Raw genomic sequence first — 24,568 nt, 5'->3', positions numbered from 1 at the left:
GGGGGGGGGGGGGGTCGCGATAGCGAAGAGGCGGAAGCACAAAAAGGAAAAATGGCGCGTACAATATCAGGAAAAGGAATTGCAAGCTCACGAGAGATGCAACAAGCTAGACAAGAGAGACAGAATGGGAACAGATATGTTCAAGACGTTGGCGCGTCGAAGTCGTCGAGATGGGAAATTGAGGAGTCTTGTGCGATTCGGAATTGAGTGTGCGAGAAAGCCCGAGGAACACGCGGGTTAGAAGAAGAGAGAAAAAGGAAAAGGCAAGACGAAGACGGAGGCGTGAAGGGCGCTGAAGAATTCGAAGAGTAAGAGAGATCTGAAAGGGAGGAGGTGGTAGAAAGTGATAAGTTCAGAAAAGTGGTGTGAATATAAGATCGGTAGGATATTGTGGTGGTTTGGTGGTGGTGAGGATGGTAGGTCAAGAGGAAGGGAAGACCTGAGAGATCGAGAGTGCAGTTTGCCCTGCTGGGGGGTCGGACGGGACTTACCACCACCTCCCGTCTCGATACCTCCTGCAAAATCCCCGGCACGGCTACTTGGCACCTGGCACCTTTTCACCGCCTACTGTTTTCGATCCCTCTGTAAGACATCTGCTGACACCTCAGGCGAAGATTGTTTGGGCCGGACTATTGCAAACAATGGAATAAATTGGAATCTTTGATCATTGGCTTTCGAGCCACGGTCAAACTACATCGCAGAATCCTGCTCCATGTCTAATTTGAATGTTGAGAGATATCATCTTGTAGGTCGCCTTTATCAGAACTCAATTTATGCGGCCACTGATCTGAGGAAACACAAACCACCTTCCAAGCATAACATAGGTTATTCCAGGGGTCATATAGCTCGTTCAAGTGCAAAGGACCTGTAAACCGGAGAAAAAGAACAAAGAATTGTATTGGCAGCCGCAAGGGGCGTCAAACTCGCAGAAACAGAACAGCTAGCTCGAGGCAGGGGTATGAAAACAGATATTAGACAGGCTTCACATCCAGAAAATGATAGGTATCAGACGCGTTTCATAGGATTCCGTCGCAGCAACGGGGAAAACAAGAGGCTTAAACCCCAAGGGTACGGTGCGAGAATTCGATCACAAAAAACCATAACAATCATGCGGGAAATCCAGTCGACATCTTTACGAAAGTATTTGAGGTCATATCAATGCGACGCAGTCGACTCGACAACAGCTTTCTCGTTCAAGGTGGGCTCGCGCATGATGGCATCCTGGCCCGTCATTCTTCGGTCCAGAGCGCGCTCGACCTTTGCTCCCAGAGCCAATTTGCTCAGATTATCGGTCTTTTCGGGTGTGGGAACAAATCGCTGTTTCAGAAGGGGCTTGTTTTCCAAGCGTTCCAAGCCATCGCGCAGGTGATGGAAGTCGGCGAGGCGGGGATCTCCACTAGGCAGGCTCGAAAGGTCTGATGACGCAACTGAGGGGCTTCCGCTCACAGTCGAGAATCTCTTCGATGTCCGGTTCTAAGATACCGAGTCAGGATCAAAGCACCATACCAGGTGCGCGATAGACTTACGGACTGCGCCATGATAGGCCTTTCGGAGTCGACCGAGGTGTGTCTGGCCATTGTTGGTCTAGGCAATGTTGAGCGCAAATATGTTGTTGTGACCTAGAAGAGGTTGAGCGAACTTGGTCAGCGACTGACGGGCCCGTTGCGGTGATAAATATGGCAATCAGATGCAAAAAATGAAGATGCTGGCGTGGCCAAGTGAGGGCCTTCCTTCCAAAAGGAGGATATGGTAAGATTGGGAAGATTTCTAGCTCCAGTGGCCACGCCAAAGAAAGCCTGAGAAGATCATGTAAGGTTTGCGCAAATGTGCATACCTACAAAGGAGTCACAGTCTGATAGGGGCGAAATGATCGGAGTGTCTGTTTTTGTTTCTTGAAACAGGGAGACGATGAGATAAGGTAAGAAGAGAGATGTTATACAATGTGAAAGAGGACACGGGGTGGAGAAAGATTCGATTAAAAAGGAAGGAAAGGAAGACAAGAGGCAGAGAGAAATAGCGGAGGGAGAGGATGTGGTGAGCTGGGAGATTAAGTGCAGGTGTGACATGCGTTGAGCGTTCAGGAGAGACTGACGGACGGGCTGGGCTTTTGGGGGAGGGGGGCGAAAGGGACGACGGCGGCAGATGGATTGTAGTGGGTCGGAAAAGCCCCGGGTAACTTGTAATGAGAGCCATAGCCAAAAATCTATTGGTTTTTCTTTTTAAAACCCAAGTTTCCCCTTAGGCATGCAATATTTATTTAGTGTAGTGGGAGAATAAATTCGAAAAGAATTATATAAACATTTAAGAAGGAAGATATTGAAGATCAAAGGAACGGGGACACTCTCCCTCTCCTCTTCTATCGTTCTCTCTTTGGCATTGATTGTTGGTTAACTCACAATGCATGCTCCCTTGGTTACGAGAATCCACCGCCATGCCCATTCCTGGGTTCTCGGTTTCTAGCCCAGTGGCTTGTAGTCCGTACGATCTATCCTGGTGTCTGGACTGTAGCCGAGAGAGAACCCGGAACCAGGCCTTGTCAAACTTCCCGAGGTGGTCAGTCCTCCCGGCAAGAAGAAATTGTCAAAAAAAAAAAAGAAGGTTGAGACACCGGACAGATAGCAGCTTGCTCAAACAGAGGTTCTCGGAGAGGGGAGAGAGGACCCGCTGCTGAACACCATGAACCTAGTTGAACACATACCGGGACGTACTATGGGTACTGTACTGTACATAGTACCAGGTCTGAGCGGAATGTCATATCACCCGGCTTTTAACCTTAAAGTAGGGACGATGCACGATGATCCGCTTGGCCTGAGGTGACTAAGATGAGATCGTAAACTAGTTAGCTAAAACTGTCTTTGGTGGGTGGAAAAAGTAGAGAGATATAAAGGTTGAATCAACGTGTTCCTGGCCGGTCATTTGACGAAATCGACGGGATGCTATGGTAAGTTTGTTCTTTGTCCTGTGGTGTTGCTTATCGAGATCCGACACAACTTTCGAGTGAGAACAGGAGCAGCGATAGAGGATAGCGGACAGAGTAGATCAGTAGAGAGAGAAGGAATCAGGGCATAAGGTAAGGCCGGCCCTCCATCAGCACCGTAATAGATTAAAGCCAGAGCCAGCCCATCGCCTGCCACGTGCCAGGGATTTGCCGTACCGCGGCCACCGACCGCCACGCGAGCTGAGACTCGCAAAGCTGGACAAAGCAAGGGAAAAACTTCCTCTGCCAGCTGGGGGGAGGGTTTCTGCAGAGAATCGCAGCTGAGCTCAATCGGTATCACCCGAAAGAGAAGGATAGTCCATTTGACCCTCTTCAGCTGTCAATTCACTGGATGCCTCGTCAATTGTCGATTATAGGACCCTGGTAACCAGTTGAATTGCAATATCTTCGAGTATCCTCCGCTCTACCTTGCGAATTGCGGGGAGAAGCCCGTAGTGAGGTAGGTAGTACGAAGTATAAGTACTTATATCAAGGTCGATCATTTAATGCTTGACGTGGCGCTTGTGTCATAGACTTGATTAGCATTCGTAACACACACCAAATACTTCTGCAATCATGGTTCCTTTCCACAAATACCCGACCTAGGTACTGTACAAACCTGCAGAGGTACGGTAGATCACATGCAAACTGATCTTCTCAATTCAATGAACACTTTGATGTCGGCGTGATTTCTCTCTCTCCCGGATTCCGCCGAACAAAGAAGAGGGCGGCTATCGGGGCGGTGTGTGTGTCCCGCACGGCAACCACTTGAGAAAAAAAACAGTAGCACGGCACGTCATTTCAGTCGCGGTTGAAACGCTATCCAAGAGATATATATCGGATTTTCTTTTTTGAACTTTTTTTTTGCTTATATCATCTCCATCTCCTATTGTGTACCGTACCGTGGGCTATCACCGTAAATTCCGAGCTGAGAGGACGTCCGCAAATACTGGTAAAAACAAAAAGAAAAGAAAAGAATGCCGAAACCAAAGACCTTCCTGAAGGAGGCAAAGACCAAGAAAAAGGCCGCGCAGCGAGTATGGATCCAATACCTGCTTGTGTCTTTCAACGCTAATTGTACATCTCAGGCACCCGAAACTGCCGATGAATACCTTGCGCGTATGTCACAAGCCCGTTCCATAGATATCGAGACGCAGTTTGAGTACTACAAGACTAACCGAAGCCCGGCCTATCAGTCGGTGTGGAACAGGAGGAAGCTGGAGAAAAATGGCGGGCTGGAGATGCTGCGAAATCGCTGCGTTTCTTTATGCGCGCCATCAACACTTATGACGAGGGTCTGAGTAAGCACCCCAGTGCGTTTGACCTGGCCTACAACAAGTGAGTCGTAGATGCTCCTCGAACTACCTTGCTTCCGAGTAATGTGACTATCTCTATGAATACGTGCCTAACATATGGTAGAGCTCGAGTTCAATACGAAATCACCCAGCATCCAAGATTAAAAGCTCAGCTGTCTGCCCCGTTGAGTGATGTGCTGCAGGAGGCTCTAGAGTCCCATAGAGTCGCGCTCGCTCTGGAGCAAGATAATGCAGACGCACTCTTCAACACAGGCCAGGTGCTGACGAGCATCGCCGAGATCTTGACTGATTCCAAACACCCCTCCGATGAGTGCCTCTCTCAGGCGGTGAAACTTCTGCAGGAAGCGATCGAGCTCTTTCAGCGCTGCCTGCTTCTACAGGAACTGAAGTACACCGAGATGCAGGAACAGATTAAACAGATGGAGTTGGGGGACGCCGCACACCCCGAGGTAGAGATGCAGAATACGCAGAAGGATGCCGAGCAATCAACAGAGGCAAATTCAGCGGACGAGCAAGAGCAATGGGCAGCGATTGTGGAGCCGGTGACCAAGGATACACTGGTCGACACGGCGATAGCGCAGCTTGAGACATTGACAACTCTCTGCAACCTGCTCACATTTAATCCCGGTGTTGGCCTGGGATGGGTGGAGGATTATTCTTCCGACCTGCTGCAGAAGCGCATTTCCACCTATGTAGAAGGTTCGAACAGACAATATGAGGCAGCATTAGCCCGGGCCAAATTCACCTGCGGTCTAAATGAATTGCTCTACCGAAGCGGTCAGATAGAGGCTGAAACATATTCCAACGAGGTTTCACAAGCTTTCGGCACAGGCTTGGATCTCTCCGCCGATCCAGGCGGTCTCTGCAGCAAAGCGGATGCGCTATCATCGTTCAATACTGCGCTCATGGATCTTCCCCCTTACGAGCCGGAAGCGTTTGCGAAAGCGTTGTCCTTGCGGTGGCAGGCACTGTCTGCGGCGCTGGACGCTCTGACTAAAGCATCCAAGCATCCCGAGGCAGATGACTTGCCCAAGATTCACTTGGCTAGGGGAGACGTGGAAATCGCTAGATGGAGGCTTGGCATGCCTCCCTGGAATCATGCCATGGCACAGCAATATGCAGCCACGCTGCTACGCAATGCGCAGACCTACTACCGAGGAGCTGCGGCGTTGGCCAGGAGAGACGGAGCCGCAGAAGAATTGCGGGACGGGTCGTGTAAAGAAGCCATTGCAGCGGCTCTAGAAGGACAGAAGGAGAAATTGGACCAGCTTAGGAGAGCCGCGCCGAAGGAACTGATGATGGTAGCCGAGGACGTCGTCGATGACGGCTGGATGAGTCCAGGAGACATGGAGGGGCTGCTGTCATAGTCGTAGCGCAATGACAACTAGGTTCAGGCCGAAATTGATAGCCTACCGCGTCCAAAACCCACTGATTGCCTTGCGTACGATGTAACGTGGTGCTTGGAAGTCTTATTCATATCTCAGACCGAGATCTAACTTCTTCATCCATCTCAGCAGCCTCCTGGCGGAGATTATTGTCACTGCTGAACTGCGTCGCAGCGGCAGCAGCGCCCTCCAGGTCCGCAACAATAGACTCCAGATTCAGCAACAATCCTTGAATCTCCTCCCTTTGCGCCTGCACCCGCTGCGCCAGCTCCGTATTCTCATTCTGAACCGACTCGATGTTGGTCTTCAGATCCGACTGCGTTTCTTGCATGTAGGGTAGAAGATGTGCTCGAAAAAGATCGTCCGGCGGCAACGTATGTGGACTGTCGAAAGAGTCAGTCCGTCTGTTCTTCAACCCAATGTTACCCGGAGACCAAAAGAAAAGAACATACGCAACACTCTCCCCCCCGACCCCATGGTCCTTCCTATACCTCGCCTCCCCAACCAACCGATCCAGCTCATTCAATTGCCGGATCGCATCTCTCTCCGTCAGAATGTCCTCAAATTCGGCTCGGGCGCTCTCCTCCAATTTGGCATTCAGCTGTCGCCAAACGGATTCCAAGCTGGCGGGGACATGTTTGGCGGGAGTGGGAAAACAGCTTGAGAAGTTTGCATATGAGTTCGCGCGCAGGGTGCGCGCCAGTGCCTTGTCGAAGATTTCCTGCAATTTGGCGACGCGTGGGCCGGGGGTCAATGCGACAGGGGCAGGAGGGGGAGGAGAGGGGGAGGCGGCGGGCCGGGTGGTGCTGTTGGTGGGATTGGTATATGCGGCCATCGTGGGTGGACTGTGTTCAATGGAGTAATAAGAAGCTCTATCCACGTATTTAGTTCATCTGTGGGAGCCGTTTCTCTTCCTCTGGGGGTCAGCGCGTTAGGCAGATAGTTTCGATCGTGGTTGATGAAGCTGGGGAGTGGAGATAGTTTTGGGAAATGCGATGCACGGCGAAAGACGCGCCATGAAACGCGTCTGTCACGTGACTCTATACTATAGTGAGCAAGAAATATACTCTTCAAAGAACGCTGTATCATTGATGTGGACATGGTTCGGCCCCATGAAACATTATACTTTGTAGAAGCGAGGACAAAATATTGTATTTATACAAGCACGAAAGATAAGTTTGGAACGTCGACCTTTTGAGGGCACACAGTGATCCTCGCGTGCGATATTGACATCTTAGACCTGAGAAGACTCCGCTATTTCCAGAGTGCTCTCGCTCTGGATGCTTTCACCTCCGACCCAATTGACTCTGATCTTGCACGCCAGCCTTCCGATCTAGAAACAGGAGTTCCTTGAATGCTGGCCATGAGATTGACACATAGATGATACTATTCCAGAATCCTTGCAGCGGAAGTACCAGACCTGAAATATAATTCAGCGCAAAGTTAGACTTGTGCGGGAGAACTAGTGAGTAAACTCGATTGGCAGTGGACGGCACCTGTGCGTTTGGAACCACATTGTTAATCACCGACTAGGGCCCAGGAACAAGATTGACTCACCCATGTGATCAATAGCGCAATGAAGAAAAGGATTGCATATTTGCTGTAGGCCCATGCTGCCGAGTTTGTCTCTATCATTGTCGCTCGGCGTTGAATACTAGTGCTGAACTGGTCATTCCGGGAAGATTGCTCTGCAGTACCCTCGCTACTTTTGGGCTCACTGCCGCCCTGAATTGTAACTGAATATGGACAGTAGAATGTGTGGAGGCTCTTGGTTGATATTGGACCACTATCTTCCCCGAACGGTACTTGCAGAGCATGCACAACTTCCCGAGTAATGGAAAACTCAGTGACTTTGGAAAATTGAATGTTCTGCATGTTTTCAGTAGTACTGGTAGAGTCGGAGTTGCCGGCCTGATTCAACTGCTGCCGCTTCTTATATATGACACTGCCTGTGCGCACATAGATAAAGATGGTCAAGCACATGATTAACCACACTGGCCCATAGAAGAGGCCAATGCGTAGAAAGTCCCAAGGTGTCGAGACCCAGCACCAAAGCTGTATGACCGCATAAGTATGAAAGGCTGGGATGATAGTCTCCGGAGATCATGGGTGCACATACCGTTGCGGAGCCGTAGATCTTGCCCCGGGTCTCGGTCTCGATGAAGAAATAAACAAATGCAGGAATGAACGGCAATCCATAACAGGCCAGTAGATATTTCAGCTCCAACTGCCGCAGCCGCTTAGAGTCGTATTTATGAAAGAAAGTGAGATACACATTGCAGGCCATGGCGAAAGTCCACAAGGCATCAGCGGGCATGAACCTAATAGCTCGATTCAGTGACGCTCCTCGTTTGAGATACACAAGTGACAAACCACTGGATAAGGAAGCCTTGAAACTGGCAGACGCTGCTTCCGGTGCCCAGCCGAACTCCTGACTGAGACATCAGGGTTGCGACATTGGCCATCATGTTGCCCCATGATGCGTAGAATACTAGTCGGTTGATGGGCTTGCGAAAGGACGAGGAGGAAAGGAAAGATATAACAATAATAAAGGTTCCAAAGAGAGAAACAGCCGAGCAGACTCGCTCCGTGACCGAGATAGCTTTGAAGTGCGATTCCGATAGCGGCATTGTCTCACGACCAAGCGTGGCCGATGCAGATAGCCACACAACTAGTCTTCAACTCTTGAGCTCTGCAGAGGCTAAGCTTAGATATATCAGATATTTTACACCCGCAGCTCGTCATTGACAAAACCTTGAAATCCACCGAGGTACTAGCAAGCCCCTATAGTCTGGGCATTGTCAGTAGTCTCGGGGGTCAAGTCTCGAAAGTAATTTTTCCAACGTCTGTTCGACACAAACGAACATTGCCATTGCGAGCGAGCGAGTCAGAAAGGGTCACGGTGGTAAATAGTCCCACACTGCAGGATGCTCTCAAAGACAAAGAAAGCCGAGAGAGCCACTTCAATATCAATTTTCTCGTTGCTATCGACAATATACTGATGTAAGAAATCGAGTGGTTCAAGGATGGGAGGCAGAGCCCCTGTCCAAAGGTGAGAATGGTCTGGGTAGACCAGAAATTCGTCCCCAGATTGTATGCCAACAGATTGACTGTGACGATCTTGTCCGCATCAAACACTCGAATCGCCCCTCTGTCTCCATGTGGCATTTCCATCAACGGCTTCATGCGACGAACCTTACAGGAAGGAATGGTGTCAAAACCGCAGGCAAACGGTGAGTGAACCTTCCCCGCTCATTTGAAAAGGGGGAAATTAAATGATTGGCACAGGCATCAACTCCGACCAAGCCGCTGGTAACGGGCTCCAGGCCAGTCAGCATGAGATCAAATCTAGTTGACTTACTCCGAGCACTTGCAGAATGCGTCGCTGGACACCTAAGGCGCTTGAATGGTTTGAGAGATGACCGCGAATCTTGTACGAGTAGCGTTGAGTTCCATCATGCACCCTTGCAATCGACAACCGACCAAGCTATTTGCAATGGATTATCCAACTCATTGGAGGAAATTTCAGCCGGCTTGCGCAGGGAATGGCGGTTGGAGATGATTGATGTAACAATCTGGAACAAAGAATAGCAGCGAAGCCCTAAGCATCCGATGTCGATCATCAGCCAACATTAATCCTTAGAAGTCAGTGCCACGCTGGCAGCCCAGAGAGGCAAAGAGAAACTCGCGGGTGTTTTTCGCTTTCCGAATCCTCAGCAAATCTCTGCCGAGCGAGGAGGCTATTGTTTGGAGTGCGATAGAGTTTTAGCGGAAGCAAGGAAGAAAAAGCGAGACAGCCAGGTCTTGAATCCAGATGTTCCCGAATATGTCCCGACAGACTTACAGGTCTCATGCCATTTGACTCCAATCAACCAAAGTAGCAAGTGGCCTGATGAGCTCAGATGCATTGGAGCATGCATATCACTATAGCCCTTGCTTGGATGAGCATCGTTTTCTTCCCCCTATAGCCCCCGGATCTGGAACCGGGTGATCTGCATCGCAGGGAACAGGGCTGGTACGACCACAAGCTCAATCAGGATCCTGGCTTACAACAAGGTAGCGAATTGGCGAGCTCCTGAACGAGAATCAAGATGCAGATAGTATTCACGTAATATAATGATGATACTAATCTCGCATACGCTAATATAAGCTGGAACAAAGAGTGAAAATCGCGAAGACCAAGGAGAAACAGGAGAACATCACATCGAAATCTTCTTCAAAGTATAACGCCACGCTCTTCGTTCTAGAACCAACCCAATTGCTTCATCATGTCCTTCATCTGATAAGAAAAAAAAATAACTCAATAAGGTGCCAAGATAAGATATCACAGCAGAGCACAAAATCAATACACGAAATACCGAAGTCGAAGACTGATCAGTATTCGACCCTCGGGGGTTAATATGCTTGCTGAGGAGGAACCATGCCTCCGTATGCTCCGGACATTTGCTGTTGCTGCTGCTGCTGCTGTTGCTGCAGCTGCGCTTGCAACTGAGGAAGATCATGGAACCAAGGATGCTGCAGGGCGTCGTGGGCACTGATACGCATCTCGGGCCGCAGCTGGAGCATGCGGTTCAACAGATCTAGCCCAAGAGGATCGATCTGAGGGAGGATTAGGCCTAGATCCTGGGTTGCATACACGTGGAAATTCGACTTGTACTCCGGCAATTGAGAGATGCCGGGCCATGAGCGTTCCGAAGGTGTGCCCATGAGACGGAAAATCTTCTGCAGTTGATCTTCGTTCGTGGTGCCAGGGAACAGGGGGCGACCAGTGTACAGTTCTGCCATGATACAACCGGCCGACCAGATGTCAATGCTTGTGTTGTATGTCCTGCTGCCCAACAGGACGTCCGGAGCACGATACCACAGCGTCACAACCTCGTTGGAGAAAGTGTTGACAGGAATGCCAAAGGCACGGGCCAGGCCAAAGTCACCGAGCTTCAGCTGTCCTTTCTTGTTAATAAGAAGGTTCTGGGGTTTCAGATCTCGATGAAGGACCCGATTCTCATGACAGAAAGCAATGCCTTTCAAAAGCTGATGCATGAAGGATTTAATGGTCGCCTGATCCAGTTGACCCCGATCACCACGGGTATCCATGTACTTTTTGAGGTCCTTGTCCATGTACTCAAAGACAAGCATCAGCTTGTTTTCGGTGTGGATAACATCATACAGCGAGACAATGCTTTCATGCTTGAGCTCTTTCATTAGAGAGATCTCTCGAATCGCGGTCGATGGCGTGCCTTCCTCGGAGTCCAAATGGATCTCCTTTAGTGCAACCAGCTCACCAGTTTGGCGGTTTCGTCCTTTGAAAACCTTGAATCGCCACCGTATGAGTATTTGCATGGACTTATAGAAGAGGCCAACCCAAGGTGCGACAGTGGAGGCAGGAGGTTATGGGGTTACGTACGGTAGCATAAGTACCCTCTCCGAGCTAGAATTCACCGGACAAGAGTCAGCAAAAATATCGAGAGTTGCTAATCTTATAAGGTCGAGGCAGGCGAACCTTTTCCAGCTGCTGGAAAGAGCTAGGCTGTTGCTTATCCATTGTTGGCGACGCGGTGGTGAGGTTCCCCTGTGCGACCGAGGGTTGGGGTTGGATCGAAGGCGATTTGGGTCGCTGCGAATTAGTGAGGAATGACTTGGGCGAAACGAGGGTCGAGATAAGATCGAGATAGGCGGTGGTGGAGCGCTGCAAGGAGGAAGTAGAAAGTCGTGAACTGTTGCGACTGTCCATGACCGGACTGATTGAAGGCGGGCGGGATTATTAGTAGCAGAGGTCGTACTGAGTAATAAATGAGCCCCGCGCACCGTCCGTCCGTTCGGAGATGGGCAGGCAAACAACCCGCTCAACTTGCCGCCCGGCCATCTTTCCTTGCCTGACTGACTACTGCGACACCAACGCCGGCGTCTATTCCCAAGCATGGCCAGTCATCTTCTGCATGTGGCCATTATGACACGAAACACTCACTACTCCTTCAACATAGTTATGTATGCAGTACACTAGACTACATGCCCGGCGTCAATCGACCCTTGTTGTTGATGTTGAAAGCTTGTATATGTGTCTGTGTCTGTGTGTCTGTCTGTCTGTCTGTCCACTTCGTTCACTTAGACTATTATATACAAAGCTTTTAATGATCAAGGGGAGGAAGTTCAGCAGCTACCGGGCCTAGGACAGACTCTGAGGGTAGACTGCACCGAATGTACCGCGACACAGTGTCACGATCCCCTCCAAAGAGAATCGCTTCGTTCCTGACGCCTCCAAGATTGATAATTCCAATGGGCATGCCTCGTTTATAAGCCCGTTCCACTAACCGCCAAGCTGAATACGTGGCAAGACTGCTTCCCAAGACCAGCAGTCGCCCCGCATCATCGATCGCCTCTTCGGCCGCCTCTTTGACTGCAGGATCAATGTTCTCCCCAAACATGATGACCCCGGGTTTGAGAATACCGGCAGTGGATGAGGGAAGCCAGGCTCCATCCTGTTCCACATCCACCCTTGCCAGGTTGCCGTCCTGACCACGGGGCGGCTTCTCTAAGCAGGTAGGGCAAGAAGGATATCTGAATGTCGAGTAGGGCGCCTCTGGTAAATCGACATCACCATCGGGATTGATTTTCAGTCCCCTCCGCCGTTGTTCTTCACGGTTATTGGTATCCAAAGCGCCAATCTCAGTCATCTTCGCCAGAAACTCAGCCCAAGCTGGATTAAGTCTTTCGAGCGATTTCTGGAAATCTTCCCGAGGGACCTGGTTCCGACAGTTGACGCAAACCACTGATCTTAAATAGCCATGCAGCTCTAGAGTGGGCAAATCGGGATGCGCGAGGGAATGGAAGGAGTCCACGTTTTGCGTGACCACCGAACTGATATAGCCCTTGGCGCCGAGATCACGGATGGACAAGTGTGTCGAATTCGGCTTTGACTTCAAGAGGCCCGGCCATCCGATGAAGCTGCGAGCCCAGTATCGTTTGCGGGACTCATGGCGTGTGAGGAATTCGTGATGATAGACCGGTCTATATGCTTTATTGGTTCTATATGTGCCATTATCGCCGCGGTAGTCCGATAAGCCCGATGCGACCGATATGCCCGCACCCGTCAAGAGCACGGTCTGCGCATGTCGGCCCACATCCACGCCGCGCAGGTAGGGGGACGGTGGTGCTGTTAGAAACGATCGAAGGGCGTCAATGGCGCCCGCGACTGTGCGCGCTGACGAAGGAACAATGATAGGAGGAGGCAGGGGCCCGGTAAAGGGGATCCGGATCGAAGGTGTAGTCATTGATCGAAAAGCCTCATATTGCAGTGGGATAAGGCGAGGAAAGCTGGAATCTCCAGTTGTTGGGTTGGACCGGTTTAGAGATCGAGTGTCCAGCCATGACTAAGCATATTACATCACCCGGGAGTCACCGTTTCACTTCTCGGAATTGTTGGGAACATTGCAGGGAAACTTTTCAGGCTGAAGAAAAGAAGATCTACCCTGGATGCTCAATGGATGGCCGGACTAGTACGACTGGTGCTGATGTGAGGGAATTCAACACATGTTGAAAGCTGCAGAAGAAGAAGAAGAAGAAGTTGTGACGATGAGCAGTAGAATAAAGGGTCTAGATTTTACCCCGGATTGTCACACGTGACCGCCTTCCCTTCGGCAGAGTCTGCGGAACGTCATTTCTCGCTCTCTTCCCTTATTGTCTATGGTCCCTTCTTGTCTCTGCCTTCTTTTGCTTCCCACTGCCATTCCGAGTAGCTTCACGGTCGGAATTCTTCTCTACCACAACACTTCCGAAATTTTGGGAGCTCATTGGGAGCAGATTCCCGTCTCGTGCTTTCTGTCATTTGCAGCAGCATCAACGACCACCGGTCATGTTTCCCGCACAGACCGGCAACATCGATATAGAAGCCCTCAGTGGAATATGTGGGTATGTGACCGCACGACCTAGCTTGTTTCGAGTGTCATCCTCCCCTATGCTAATGCCAGCATTAGGTCGATCTCAATTGCCTGCTGGGTAGTTGTTTTCTCTCCCCAGATCATTGAGAACTTTCGCCGTGGATCCGCCGATGGACTGTCACTTCTCTTCCTTATCGTTTGGCTCGCCGGCGATGTCTTTAACATCCTCGGCGCCGTTCTACAGGGTGTCCTGCCGACCATGATCATCCTTGCGGTCTACTACACGCTTGCCGATGTCGTACTTCTCGCCCAATGCTTCTATTACCGCGGATTTACCCTTCGGGACGAGCCATGCCCTCAGCAGCGTGCCTCGGCAGTCTCCTCACTGCACGACGAGGAAGAAGCCTTCGAGGAAGATACGGAGGTTCCCTCGCCCGTGATGGCCCGCAAGCCCACAGAGCAGACCGCTCTCCTGGCCTCCAAGCAGCGCGGTGGGCCGTCCTACCACCAGGCCAGCAACAACACCAGCTCCGCCTCCTCGATAACCATCACCCCGCATCACCACCATGATCAACGGCCGCCGCCTCCGCTCACAGCCCGCCGTCACTCCTCATCCGCATCCTTTCTCCACCCCTCCGTCGACGGCACCCACCTATCCCCCGTGACCCCTTTCATCGAGCCCGTCAAAGAAACTCGTCCGTCCCGCACCCTCACCACCTTCCAAACCACTCTTTTTCACGCCTCGGCCATCACTCTCGTCTGCGCCGCCGGCGTCCTAGGATGGTACATCAGCCAACGCACCGCTCAGCCCTCGAACGGCCACCACGACACGTCTTCCGCTCCCGACGCATCGCTCGAGATGGATACCCTGGGCCAAGTCTTCGGCTACCTCTGCGCCGCGTTGTACCTTGGGTCGCGCCTCCCGCAGATCCTCCTCAACTACCGCCGCAAATCCACCGACGGCGTCTCCCTCTTGTTCTTCCTGTTCGCCTGCATCGGCAACCTGACCTACGTGCTGTCGATCCTGGCGTATTCCCCCGTCTGCGCAGATGCCAGTGCGAGCTCGAACTCCCTGAGCCCAGCCCACCACCACCACCACCACAGACGATGTTCCCCTGCCGAGCTCTCCAGCCAGTACGGCCGATACATCCTGGTCAACCTGTCCTGGTTGATCGGCAGCTTCGGCACGCTGTTGCTGGATATGTGCATTTTCGTGCAGTTTTTCCTGTACCAGGAGAATAGCAGCGAGGAAATCTCAACTGATGCCAGTGTAGACGAGGACGAGACTGTTCGTGGATGACGACGACGATGATGATGACCATGATGGTGTTCTACTTTTGGGGATTGGGACTTGGGGAGTCAATCCTACAGGATTTACGGAGTTGATTGGTTTATCAGATAAAAAAGTTTCGCTTTTCTTGCTCTTTCCCTTTGTTGGGTTATCTTCTTGGTATATTTTTGGACAGGGTATACCCTTGGTCAACTGGTGTGGTGATTGTACAGTTTCCCTGTTGTCTCAGCCGGCGATCATCCTCATTTCTTCACTGTATCTATACACGTATACGCTTGTCAGAGCCTAGAGCAGAAGAGAATGAATAGATATAGTAGCTTTTTCAAACTTATCTCGAATTCGGAGAGGTCAATGGTACAAGTGAGGATTAACAATCAAAATATTCCATTTCTACATGGTAATTCATGCCAGGACTCGACAACCGCCAGCTCTCTCCACACACAGCCCAAATCCCCCCATGAATCACAAAAGATATAAGTCGCATATCCCTAGAACACCCGCTGATAACCCCGAAGCTCAATTTTGTATCTCAAAACATCCCAGAAACTCCCGGAACCATGTGCCACAATGGTAGCTAGGTAGGAAAGGGCCGCGCGCGGAATCGACTCACTCACTGGGCGGCCGCACCTTCACCGGGCCCTGGCTGACCTCGTCCCAGTTCGTACTTAGCGAGGTGCCCTGGCTCTCCACGTAACTCTTCATCATCGCGCGCCGGGTGTCCGGGTCAGCGTTGGCGTACAGCTTCTTGAAGAACGAGTCAACGGGGTCGCCGCTGCCGTCGTCGGAGTCATTGCCTTCGTCGTCCTCCTCCTCGTCGGTGGACTTGGACTTCTTGGGGTTCTTGGCGGTCAGACTCGAGGCGAGCTTGTCCCAGTCTTTGGCGCCGTGCCGGGAGGAGGTTGGGTATGCCGGGCCAGATGAAGTGGAGGGAGGACCGCTAGCAGCAGCGGCGGCGGCGGCGGCGGCGGCGGCGGCGGAGGATGAGGATGATGAGAGAGGAGTGGTTGCGGCCTGGCGGTCTGCGAGCTTGATAGTCGACGAGGTGGACTCGAGAGCACTCCATTTTTGACCGGGGGTTTGCTTGCGGAGGACAAGTTCGATCTTGGTGGACATGACGGTCGCCTTGGAGGTGGAAGGGTCGATCAGGGCGAAGAGCGGGTCGAGGGTGAAGTCGTACGCAGCACCCGAGGGGAGGGGGAATTGCAAAGAGGCCTGGTCGTGGAGTTAGCGGCCATCCTTGCTATCTTGACAAAAGAAAGAACATACTGAGTCACTCTTGAGATCCACGTCAAGTTTGTCCTTCGGGACACCCTTGATATAGAGCGTCACGACGACCTGGTCTTGCGATTGATACCATTCATGGCGGACCTTCTCAGGAGCAGCGGCCGTCGTCGTCGTCGTCGTTGTTGCCGCTGCAGGAACAGCAGCAGACGCCTTCGCAGCAGTCTGTCCAACACCCGCATCGTTCTGCCTTTTCTTCTCCTCCTCCTTATCACCACCATCACCACTCATCCCACCACCCAAACCCTGCCCCGCCTTCAATCTCTCCAACTGGGCCCTCAACTCACCCTCTCCAGGCACCTGAACCCCCTCCGGCACCTCCAAAACATTAACCCCAACGACCGCCTCATCAACACAGCCCTCCTTCCGCAATTTCTCCAACCGGCCCCTAACCTTAGCCAACCAAATGGGCAACTCCGTCTCGAAGCCATTCTTCGATCCCCCTGCCCCGGCGCCGGCCCCCGCCGACTTATTATTATTATTATTCATCCCCGCCATTGCACTCATCACCTTCTCCTCCGTGCCTTTCTCTTTACCGACCCCACCACCACCACCACCATTAACCTTCGCATCGACCAACCCAAACACGAACCCGGCATCCCCGACGCGACCGAGCTGGAACAGTGCCACCGCGCGCCGCATCTGCGCTGCGAGGATCAATTCCCGCCGGCCGCGCTCGCGGGCCAGGGTGACCGCGATCTCGGCATCGCGCAGCGCCGCGAGCGAGTCGGCGGGTTTGAGGCGTGAGAAGGCGGTCGCACGTTTGGTATAGTAGGCTGGAGAGCGCGGGGAGGTGAGGAGCGCGGTGGTGTAGTGGATGAGGGCGCGCGCGTAGTCGGACTGCGTGCAGGCGGCGTCGCCTTGGGATGCGGCGTCCATTTTCTTTGTGTCGGTGAAAGGTAATATATTTTAATTATCTGTTCTCCAAAGAAAACTTTTTGAGAAGCAATATAGTCTGCAAAGAGGCGAGGTGTGTGGTTTCTGTATTCTTCAAGAGATGAAGTGTTGGGTTGTTTGACGGTGTTGTGCTATGTTGGTGAAGCTGTCGATCGTTGGTGGGGCAGATGATGGAGCTTCGTGTTCGTGTGTAGGCTGTAGGAAGGACCGGTCAATGGAACGTGGAGAGAGTAAGGTAAGAAGAGTCTCGTGAAATCTTGTCGGTAAGATCGAGTAGATAGATTAGAAGGTCGAGTGGAGCAGAAGACAGGAAGAAAGCAAAGAAAGTTGGAGAAGGTCCGTTTGTTTTCTCTGGCCGGAGACTGCGGGGAAACACATATGCCACGTGATCCATACTCATCTCTCCTCTCGGAGAACCTTACAAGCAGGTAATTTTCCGAAACATGAGTTGGTGGTTATTATTCTATTACATGATACAGTAGTACATCTAAGCAGATACAGTGCTCTCTCCTCGTACTTCACAAGGCATCATTGCCGAACTTGCGTGCATACAGTCCCAGAGCCCGGATCGGCCAGTACAACTTGTAGTTAGGATACGAGATCATACTGACATTCACATTAGCAGACGACCCCATAAATTCTCGGAAACACACTTACCAGGACTGATTGAACACTCCCTCGATAGACTCCTGCAGCCACTCTCCGTTGGCCTGCTGGCGCGACATCAGCAGCTTCATCGCCCGCTCCAGGGGTTCCTTGTGAGGATAGCCCGCCTCCATCAAGGCCAGACAGGCCCACGCCGTTTGTACTACCTGTGACTTCTCATGTTGCACGTACACATGCTTCTCACTGCTGAGGTACGACTCACCCCAGCCGCCGTCTTCCTTTTGCTTGGCCACCAAGAACTCACAGCCACGGCGGGAGTCCGCGCTGGTCTCGTACGTCTCGCCAATGCTCGCCAAACTCTCGAGCGCAAACATGGCAGCATACGTGAAACAGATCCCCCACGATCCATACCAGCTGCCGTCAGCCCGTTGCACCCGCTTGATATACTTGACTGCGCGCTCTTTGGCGGCTCGGATCTCATCCGCGCGGTAATCGGGGAAGTACTTGCTGAAGAGGGAGAGTGCAGTCACGGACGCTGTCGTGCATTCGGGGTAGTCGTAACCAATCATGATACCACCGAATACCTCCGCCGCATTGAGCCATTCGAGCTTAGTTGACCCACGCGTGGTCTCATACTCGGTGAATCCTCCGGAAGGGTTCTGCATCAGCAGCAAACAGTCGACGCTGTCTTTAAGTCGCTCTGTGGAGATCAACTTTGGAAAGTCGTGCATCTCCTGTAGCTGGATCGTAGCCCGCAAGCCCTCGGCAGTGCAGTCGCTAACTGTGTATCCCTGCGTCTTGGTGCTGAACGGCCACGCACCCTTGCGGTGTTGGCGATAGCACTTGCCTTGATCCGGCACATTCTCGCGCATCTGGTGGTCTTCCACGAACTCCAGCGCTCTGGTCAACATTGGCCGCCATTTCGGGTCGTCTGCAAAACCAGCCACGACAACAGCCTGAATAATGAAGGTGGTGTCCCACACCTGCACTCCGTTGGTGCCGTTCATCAACATGCCCTCATTCTTCATCCACATGTAGTCATTTAAGCGCTCACGATGTCGGCGAACCGAGTAGCTATCGGGCCCGTCATGTTCGTAGCACGCAATCATGTTCATGGGATTGCTCACCGGCCCCAAGCCAGCATAGTCCGTGTTCTCATCTTCCATTCGGATAAGCTCCCAAGTCCACTCTTCCGCACGCCGGGTCACCGCCGACACACGGCAGTAGGGGTTCCAAAAGTTGACAAGCACCGAGTTCAACGTGTTCAGCAGCCACGTCTTGGGGTAGTAATTGTCCGCGGCGTGAATCGAATTGCGGTGACTGGCAAAATCAATCGAATCATACGGTTGCGTGTACAACTCTTGCCTGAGCTGTTTAGTAAGAGGATCCAGCGGATGAGCGAACTTCCTAGACCACAGATAAGACATGGGCAAGAAGACCTGTCGAATGTGAATCCACCACCGCCAAGGAGCGAATGGCACCCAGTCGGGGAGCAGCCTAGAAAACCAAGTCAGCGCTCACCACCTCAAGCCGAGAGCAAGGATGGCAACATACCAGATCTCCGGCGGAACAGGGTTGACGCAATCCCAATCCATAACCCCCAGCACGCTGAGGAAGAACTTCGCCCAATGAGGTCCATAAAGCGCCCCTCCAAACTTATGGAGCAGCCCACGGGCCTTGATCATGCGGGGATCGTCCTCACTTACCCCAACCAATCGCAGCGCAACGTAGTTCATGCACGTTCCGAAGACCGAGCTGTGAGCCTCGATGTGCAGACCCCAGCCACCATCCTCCGGATGCTGCCGAGCAAAGAGATACCTCTTGATCTCGGTCGCATACTCCGGGGGGATGGGAGTATGCGTGACATAGTAGGTGATGATCAGGCCCGGCAGCAGGAACATGGGCCCGCCATACTCGCAGGCCCAGTTGCCCGGCTCAAGCTGGAGCTTGGAGAAGAATTCCAGACCGTTTTCTGCACATTGGAGTGGAGTCTTGGGCTTTGGGAGCTCGGGAAGACCCTGAATTCCACTTCGTTAGTATAAATAAAAGACACAAACGCGCAACCACGCCGTACTGCGGGAAGGCATACCGTAGGCAGGCCGAGAAAGTACTTATCCGCCACGGTCTGCGGCCACTTCTCGCACTCCTCATCCGACTCGAGATAGTGCCACGTCTGTCGACCCCGATCATCCCGTAGTCGCCAGCGAGAATAGTCTGTTTTGGCATCTCCATGATCATCGGGGGTCAAATGGCCCTGGGCCGGCGTTCTCCATGGGGCGATGTGTGTTCCCGACATGGCTGCTATGGAAGGGGAACAAATGGGATCAACTGAACAAAGCGCAATAGGCCAAAGACACACGCATTGACATCAGACAGACACCTGACCAATCCACCGATTTACCTTGAAACTCGCGTTCAACCTTGTCTGTTTGTTAAGTTAATAACCGCAAGGTGGAATCAGAGAACGAGCCAACTTCCTCCTTGTGTCGATCTGCGGAGCTGTCCGCTTAGTCATCAGGGGCACGGTTGCCTAATCTGATGTATCACATGTTAATTGTGTATGAAAATGAGAGCCAGAGAGAGAGAGAGAGAGAGAGAGAAGTGATGATCATGTATTATCACTGCCCTCAACGTCCTTGTATCATCAAGACATCGAGTCCCTAATTAGAAATTACTATATGGAGGACAAAATCTCCAATCCAAGGCTTGCAAGCACAATGGTTCTGAGGTATCAAGTATGCAAAACAACACGCAATCAATCTACCGATTCCCCCCGGGTATCAATCCTGCCCAATCCTGCCATAACCATAAAGTTCTCTAATACTCCAGCTAACTGCATCCGGGCCTCGAAAGCACCAGACGTTAGTCGCATCGTCACGTTCATTTGGCCACCCCCACAGCGGAGGTCTCCTCAGCCGTCACTGTAGGATCCGCCTTGACAGGCTCCACCGCCTGGGACTCCTGCTTCGGGACTTCGGCCACAGCCTCAGCCGGCACTTCAGCTGGAATCTCAGTTTCCTTTGAGCCCTCCGCGTCCGCCTTGGTTTCGGGAGCGGCAGCCGGAGCAGGAGCGCTCTGCTCCAACTTGACCGTGTAGGCACTTTCCTGCAAGGCGGGACCGTTGCCACCGTAAGTCTTAGGGAACTGGTCCTTCAAAGCAGGGAACTCCCTGGCCAGGTTGGCGCCATTCGAGATAGGGTGGAACTTGCGTGTAGTGTTCTTGCTGAGGAAGACCTTCATCGCGGCGAACATCCAGCCCATGATGGCAGGGACATTGACGAAGAACTTCTCGCGCAGCAGCTCCGGGTAGGCAGTGGCGAAAACTTCGATGGTCTTCTTGGTGGCTGCGCGGATGTTGGGGTTCAAGCGGAGGAAGCTGACATTCAGATAGTCGTGGACCTGAAGCATCTGGTAGGGATCTTCTCCCTCATAGTCGATCACGGCCGTTGCCTCACTCAGCTTCATATCCTTGACTGCCAGCTCCATGAGTGCCACACGCCACTTGATGAACCTGAATTCAAGTTAGCTTCGAGATTGACAGCTTATTTTCCGGGGATGCCTACTCGTCCGAGTCACCAAACGTAGCTTCTACATTCTTCACACTTCCATAAATGTTCCACGTGACAATCACCTCTTGACCATTCGCCTCGGCGTATTTGGTCACGTAACCAAGGCCACCAAACTTCTCAGCATTGTACTGGCCCTCAGTCAGCGCGATGGGGTTCATCTCCTTGCGCCATTGCAAGGCCTTGGTCAGCTGCTCCTCAGCCAGCTTAACGTTGCCTTCGTTGGCGCGCAGGAACTTGATCAGTACGTTGACAGTGGGGATATCGTTCGAATCCTTCAATGCCACTCCCCACATCTCCGCGTGGCCAGTCGCAGAGAAAATGGCGGGTAGACGATCGAAAAACTGAGCGAGAGCGGGGTTTTTTGCCAGGTAATCTGGCTGAGCAGGCTGCTCTTCCTTAACCTCATCCTTGGGCTCATCCTCCTTGACTTCATCCTTCTGGTTTTCTTCCTTCGCCACCTCCTCGTCGATCTTCTTCTCCGGGGCGGGAGCAGTCTCCGCAACGGGAGCTTCGGGGGTAGTGGGGACCGGAGCAGCGGCAGCAGCAGTAGCAGCAACAGCAGTGGTGGTGGGTGCGGCCGTCGGTTCCGCGGCCGTCTTCTCCTCGGTTGTCTTTTCCGGCTGGGGTTCAGCGACAGCGTCCGTAGCAACAGTGGCAACAGGTTGAGGGGCCTCCGGGGCAGTGGTGGTGGCGGGCTGCGACTCAGCAACGGCCAAAGTCGCCGTCTTCTCCTGCTGGTCGGACATAGTGGACAGGGACGATAAGGGAAGGATCTCTGAAAATGGAAGTTTTCAGGTCGGAGCGTGTGGCCTAAGTAAATGACCACAGAGGTAGGTGGGTTTACTCAATAGAAGATGAATCACTCAATAGCGGAATTGGCCAAAGAGACAGAAAGGAAGAGAGGGAGGGAGAAGAAAACACGAAGAGGAGAGGAAAGAGGAGATCACATGCTCACACTAATAAATTACAGGGAGGGACAACAATGGAGCAATCACACAGTGCACACACGCACACACGCACACACACCTTACAATAACAACAAGCTACAATCTGATGACATGACCAGATTCGCTGATTCAACCTGAAACTATCGTTTGGCGACTATTTGACCCTGGAGGTTCCAGACCGTGGGTTCGATGGAGCTGCCATGGCTCCGCTGGACGATGGATAATTGGAGACTGTGTCACTAAACCCCAACGGTCGCTGGCTAAATTGATCCCTAATTAGTTGGCGCCTGCAAGGGTGTTTCAGGGTGATGAATCCGACAGCCTACCTAGGAGAAATTGAGTCGCAATTTGCTATGAAGAAGGGGGAAAAAAAAAAAAGGGTAGACAACACAGCACAACATCAAAGAAAATAAAACAACGATAGACGCAATCATCCACGGACTACTCCAGTCGGAACTTATGGGCAGCGGCAGACAAGTCTCATTCATCTATCTCCCCTTGACAGAGCGCAGACAGGGAATGAGCAGGCCAGGCTGCACCTGTCGTATGGTCTGACCGTCTGTCTGTCTGATACATCGATCGGTGTTGCTGCTATTCTCGGCTCCGGGCTTGCTGCGAGGATGGGGCGCATCGCGTGCCCTAATGTTATTTCTATCTTTATCCTACGCCTTCCCATACGATTGCAATCTCTTCTATTCGCCCTTAGTGCAGGTCTCGTCCACGAGGCAGATGACGAGTCCCCTTGCTGGGTTCCTACCCTGCTTTAGTCATTAGAAAGATAAATCGGCAAGAATAAGAATCGGTCGGATTTATGCATGCAAGCAGCTATGTCCATCTCATCTATCAGACTAGCCGGGTCGACCCATCCCGAGGAGGAGAAAGAGAACAGGGGGCGAGATAAGAAAAAATAAATAAAAAGAAAAGGTTTTACAATTCATAGAACACATACAGGCCCATCTGGACCGAAAACCAACGCTGGGGAATATACAGCTAGGAAATGAACGCAGCGAGTGAGAATGAAGGTGAAATGATCAGCACAGCAGAGGACGGCTCCGATGGCCCGATCTAGCCCGATCTAACCCGATCTATTGCCGTTTAGAAAGCGCCCTGGGATCTGGGGCATCGGAGGGGGCACCGCCGGGGCTGTAGATCCCTCCTCAGTCTCGTCCTCATCCTCGTCCATCTCATCCAGTTCGGGATGCCTGCAGAACAGCCAGTCAGCCACACGAATCGCAATGTGGAGAGGGGAATAAACCTACGCCAGGAGTTCTTTAATGTTACGCATCTCATAATGCTTCTTTCGGTGCTGCTCAAACTGACGATGTTTCTCCGCGGCCTCATGCGACGTAATTAGCCCATCGGGCCCCAATTGAGAATCGCCGTTCGCCTCGCCCGCACCCACCACCACATGCTTGTTGCTCCGGTGCGATTCATTACTCAGACTTCGCTCGCGCACGATCCGATCATTGACTCCGACATGCGCATCCCCCGCGAAGGACTCCTCCGGCTCGCCCAGCTCCAACTCGGGGATTTCATCCTCGGCCACCGCTCGCTTGGGCGCCTTCATCGTCTTGTCTAGTTCATCTACCACGACCCCCTGCGCATCAATCAGGGTATCCTCGGCCTCGAGCTCGTCCTCGTCCTCGGCCGGGTCGTAGTGTGGCGCAAACGGCGTCTTGGGTTCGTCGATCTTCATCTTGGCCGTCTTCTCCTGTTCGGTCAAGTACAAATTGGCCTCGTCCCATTTCAAGCGCGGTGAATTCTCCTCCGGGTGCCCATGAATATGCGCTAGTGATTGCCGCCGAGAGGAAGACCCTGGGCGGGTGTTGGAGCTAGAGCGACGGCGACCGGCATTTTGTAAGGTGTTTTGCAGCGTCAGTTCCTTGGTGTCGACCCCATCAGAGTTGGTCTGCGGAACGGTTAAGGTGTCATGGACGTGTGCGATCTGCGGAATAGAGCCGCTAGAGTTCTTGAGAATACCTGGAGTGTCCGAGAGATTAGAGTCAGATCGTTGCTAGCCATGCTCGGCGGACAAAATCACATACCCTTAGGCCTCCTCTGGGTGTCCTCCATAATGTGGTGCGAGATAGTGGTCATTGTGGATAAGATTTGGGAAAAGACCTTTTGATATTGCTTCAGCGAAACAAGCAGAGTAATGATTCACAGGTGAGGTGAAGAAAAATTGAATACAGGAGCTAAACGCAGAAACTGAGCTATATTGGTGAAGATCAAAGGGAAGAAGGATAGCAGCGAAGACAAATAAATGTGGGAAGATGTGTCCCAAGGTCAAGCTGACAGGGATCAGACGAGTCAGCTGCTGTCTGAGGTCGCGAATGTTAAGGCCAGCAACTGAGGCTGAGCTGACCAAAAATGGCGGGAAGAATCTCCAGCCTTGAAATGCGGGCGGTGGGTGGAGAGGGGGGGG

The 24,568-nt window shown here is 52.3% G+C and overlaps 10 protein-coding genes across 10 annotated transcripts; 2 read left to right on the top strand and 8 right to left on the bottom strand.

Moving 5' to 3' along the window:
* Positions 1-749: 749 nt before the first annotated feature.
* On the bottom strand, positions 750-1,994 carry BO97DRAFT_409097 (uncharacterized protein). The gene is made up of 3 exons (XM_025695992.1): positions 1,835-1,994; positions 1,527-1,619; positions 750-1,473 (listed from the first exon to the last, which is right to left on the bottom strand). Exons 2-3 carry the CDS (start codon positions 1,575-1,577, stop codon positions 1,156-1,158), a joined length of 369 nt encoding a protein of 122 aa, XP_025546454.1. The 5' UTR covers positions 1,578-1,619; positions 1,835-1,994; the 3' UTR covers positions 750-1,155.
* A 1,790-nt stretch (positions 1,995-3,784) lies between these two features.
* Positions 3,785-5,711, top strand: BO97DRAFT_378757 (uncharacterized protein). Its single transcript, XM_025693130.1, has 4 exons — positions 3,785-4,014; positions 4,066-4,096; positions 4,174-4,315; positions 4,397-5,711. Exons 1-4 carry the CDS (start codon positions 3,955-3,957, stop codon positions 5,658-5,660), a joined length of 1,497 nt encoding a protein of 498 aa, XP_025546453.1. The 5' UTR covers positions 3,785-3,954; the 3' UTR covers positions 5,661-5,711.
* Positions 5,712-5,751: 40 nt separating this feature from the next.
* BO97DRAFT_473745 (Nnf1-domain-containing protein) lies at positions 5,752-8,308 on the bottom strand (the record flags this gene model as incomplete). Its single annotated transcript, XM_025700270.1, has 6 exons — positions 5,752-6,061; positions 6,131-6,523; positions 7,128-7,174; positions 7,236-7,733; positions 7,798-7,999; positions 8,052-8,308. The coding sequence occupies 6 exons, from the start codon at positions 8,306-8,308 to the stop codon at positions 5,767-5,769; spliced, it is 1,692 nt and encodes a 563-aa protein (XP_025546452.1). The 3' UTR covers positions 5,752-5,766.
* A 1,500-nt stretch (positions 8,309-9,808) lies between these two features.
* Positions 9,809-11,426, bottom strand: BO97DRAFT_409093 (cyclin-dependent serine/threonine-protein kinase phoA). Its single transcript, XM_025695991.1, has 3 exons — positions 11,179-11,426; positions 11,083-11,106; positions 9,809-10,988 (listed from the first exon to the last, which is right to left on the bottom strand). Exons 1-3 carry the CDS (start codon positions 11,407-11,409, stop codon positions 10,074-10,076), a joined length of 1,170 nt encoding a protein of 389 aa, XP_025546451.1. The 5' UTR covers positions 11,410-11,426; the 3' UTR covers positions 9,809-10,073.
* Positions 11,427-11,726: 300 nt separating this feature from the next.
* On the bottom strand, positions 11,727-13,208 carry BO97DRAFT_409092 (putative SIR2 family histone deacetylase). The gene has a single exon (XM_025695990.1). The coding sequence runs from the start codon at positions 12,944-12,946 to the stop codon at positions 11,804-11,806; it is 1,143 nt and encodes a 380-aa protein (XP_025546450.1). The 5' UTR covers positions 12,947-13,208; the 3' UTR covers positions 11,727-11,803.
* A 169-nt stretch (positions 13,209-13,377) lies between these two features.
* BO97DRAFT_400326 (PQ-loop repeat-containing protein) lies at positions 13,378-15,142 on the top strand. Its single transcript, XM_025694288.1, has 2 exons — positions 13,378-13,583; positions 13,649-15,142. The coding sequence occupies exons 1-2, from the start codon at positions 13,528-13,530 to the stop codon at positions 14,850-14,852; spliced, it is 1,260 nt and encodes a 419-aa protein (XP_025546449.1). The 5' UTR covers positions 13,378-13,527; the 3' UTR covers positions 14,853-15,142.
* Positions 15,143-15,256: 114 nt separating this feature from the next.
* Positions 15,257-17,314, bottom strand: BO97DRAFT_400322 (co-chaperone SGT1). Its single transcript, XM_025694287.1, has 2 exons — positions 16,110-17,314; positions 15,257-16,055 (listed from the first exon to the last, which is right to left on the bottom strand). Exons 1-2 carry the CDS (start codon positions 17,001-17,003, stop codon positions 15,450-15,452), a joined length of 1,500 nt encoding a protein of 499 aa, XP_025546448.1. The 5' UTR covers positions 17,004-17,314; the 3' UTR covers positions 15,257-15,449.
* Positions 17,315-17,478: 164 nt separating this feature from the next.
* BO97DRAFT_446951 (terpene cyclase/mutase family protein) lies at positions 17,479-20,065 on the bottom strand. The gene is made up of 4 exons (XM_025698712.1): positions 19,717-20,065; positions 19,182-19,645; positions 17,679-19,124; positions 17,479-17,627 (listed from the first exon to the last, which is right to left on the bottom strand). The coding sequence occupies exons 1-4, from the start codon at positions 19,921-19,923 to the stop codon at positions 17,540-17,542; spliced, it is 2,205 nt and encodes a 734-aa protein (XP_025546447.1). The 5' UTR covers positions 19,924-20,065; the 3' UTR covers positions 17,479-17,539.
* Positions 20,066-20,507: 442 nt separating this feature from the next.
* On the bottom strand, positions 20,508-21,942 carry sfh5 (CRAL/TRIO domain protein; the record flags this gene model as incomplete). The annotated part of the gene is made up of 2 exons (XM_025692180.1): positions 20,508-21,138; positions 21,191-21,942. The coding sequence occupies 2 exons, from the start codon at positions 21,940-21,942 to the stop codon at positions 20,508-20,510; spliced, it is 1,383 nt and encodes a 460-aa protein (XP_025546446.1).
* Positions 21,943-22,927: 985 nt separating this feature from the next.
* Positions 22,928-24,566, bottom strand: BO97DRAFT_409086 (PP1-complex regulatory subunit GLC8). The gene is made up of 3 exons (XM_025695989.1): positions 24,189-24,566; positions 23,403-24,123; positions 22,928-23,345 (listed from the first exon to the last, which is right to left on the bottom strand). Exons 1-3 carry the CDS (start codon positions 24,238-24,240, stop codon positions 23,219-23,221), a joined length of 900 nt encoding a protein of 299 aa, XP_025546445.1. The 5' UTR covers positions 24,241-24,566; the 3' UTR covers positions 22,928-23,218.
* Positions 24,567-24,568: the final 2 nt, after the last annotated feature.

The sequence above is a fragment of the Aspergillus homomorphus genome (genome assembly GCF_003184865.1).
Source record: "Aspergillus homomorphus CBS 101889 unplaced genomic scaffold BO97scaffold_69, whole genome shotgun sequence".
NCBI lineage: Eukaryota > Fungi > Ascomycota > Eurotiomycetes > Eurotiales > Aspergillaceae > Aspergillus > Aspergillus homomorphus.
Note: the sequence above shows the minus strand (reverse complement) of the source record. Positions and strands in the feature narration are given on the sequence as shown.

Coding starts and splice junctions, on each gene's coding strand:
- BO97DRAFT_378757 (XM_025693130.1), top strand. CDS start 3,955: ATGCCGAAACCAAAGACCTTCCTGAAGGAGGCAAAGACCAAGAAAAAG. Junction 4,015..4,065: donor AGAAAAAGGCCGCGCAGCGA/GTATGGATCCAA, acceptor TGTACATCTCAG/GCACCCGAAACTGCCGATGA. Junction 4,097..4,173: donor TGCCGATGAATACCTTGCGC/GTATGTCACAAG, acceptor CCGGCCTATCAG/TCGGTGTGGAACAGGAGGAA.
- BO97DRAFT_409092 (XM_025695990.1), bottom strand. CDS start 12,946: ATGACTACACCTTCGATCCGGATCCCCTTTACCGGGCCCCTGCCTCCT.
- BO97DRAFT_409093 (XM_025695991.1), bottom strand. CDS start 11,409: ATGGACAGTCGCAACAGTTCACGACTTTCTACTTCCTCCTTGCAGCGC. Junction 11,107..11,178: donor CTTTCCAGCAGCTGGAAAAG/GTTCGCCTGCCT, acceptor GGTGAATTCTAG/CTCGGAGAGGGTACTTATGC. Junction 10,989..11,082: donor GAGAGGGTACTTATGCTACC/GTACGTAACCCC, acceptor TGGCGATTCAAG/GTTTTCAAAGGACGAAACCG.
- BO97DRAFT_409086 (XM_025695989.1), bottom strand. CDS start 24,240: ATGACCACTATCTCGCACCACATTATGGAGGACACCCAGAGGAGGCCT. Junction 24,124..24,188: donor CACCCAGAGGAGGCCTAAGG/GTATGTGATTTT, acceptor CGGACACTCCAG/GTATTCTCAAGAACTCTAGC. Junction 23,346..23,402: donor AACATTAAAGAACTCCTGGC/GTAGGTTTATTC, acceptor GCTGTTCTGCAG/GCATCCCGAACTGGATGAGA.
- BO97DRAFT_409097 (XM_025695992.1), bottom strand. CDS start 1,577: ATGGCCAGACACACCTCGGTCGACTCCGAAAGGCCTATCATGGCGCAG. Junction 1,474..1,526: donor GGCCTATCATGGCGCAGTCC/GTAAGTCTATCG, acceptor TCGGTATCTTAG/AACCGGACATCGAAGAGATT.
- BO97DRAFT_400322 (XM_025694287.1), bottom strand. CDS start 17,003: ATGGACGCCGCATCCCAAGGCGACGCCGCCTGCACGCAGTCCGACTAC. Junction 16,056..16,109: donor TGGATCTCAAGAGTGACTCA/GTATGTTCTTTC, acceptor CTCCACGACCAG/GCCTCTTTGCAATTCCCCCT.
- BO97DRAFT_446951 (XM_025698712.1), bottom strand. CDS start 19,923: ATGTCGGGAACACACATCGCCCCATGGAGAACGCCGGCCCAGGGCCAT. Junction 19,646..19,716: donor ACTTTCTCGGCCTGCCTACG/GTATGCCTTCCC, acceptor AGTGGAATTCAG/GGTCTTCCCGAGCTCCCAAA. Junction 19,125..19,181: donor CCTGTTCCGCCGGAGATCTG/GTATGTTGCCAT, acceptor TTGGTTTTCTAG/GCTGCTCCCCGACTGGGTGC.
- BO97DRAFT_400326 (XM_025694288.1), top strand. CDS start 13,528: ATGTTTCCCGCACAGACCGGCAACATCGATATAGAAGCCCTCAGTGGA. Junction 13,584..13,648: donor GCCCTCAGTGGAATATGTGG/GTATGTGACCGC, acceptor TGCCAGCATTAG/GTCGATCTCAATTGCCTGCT.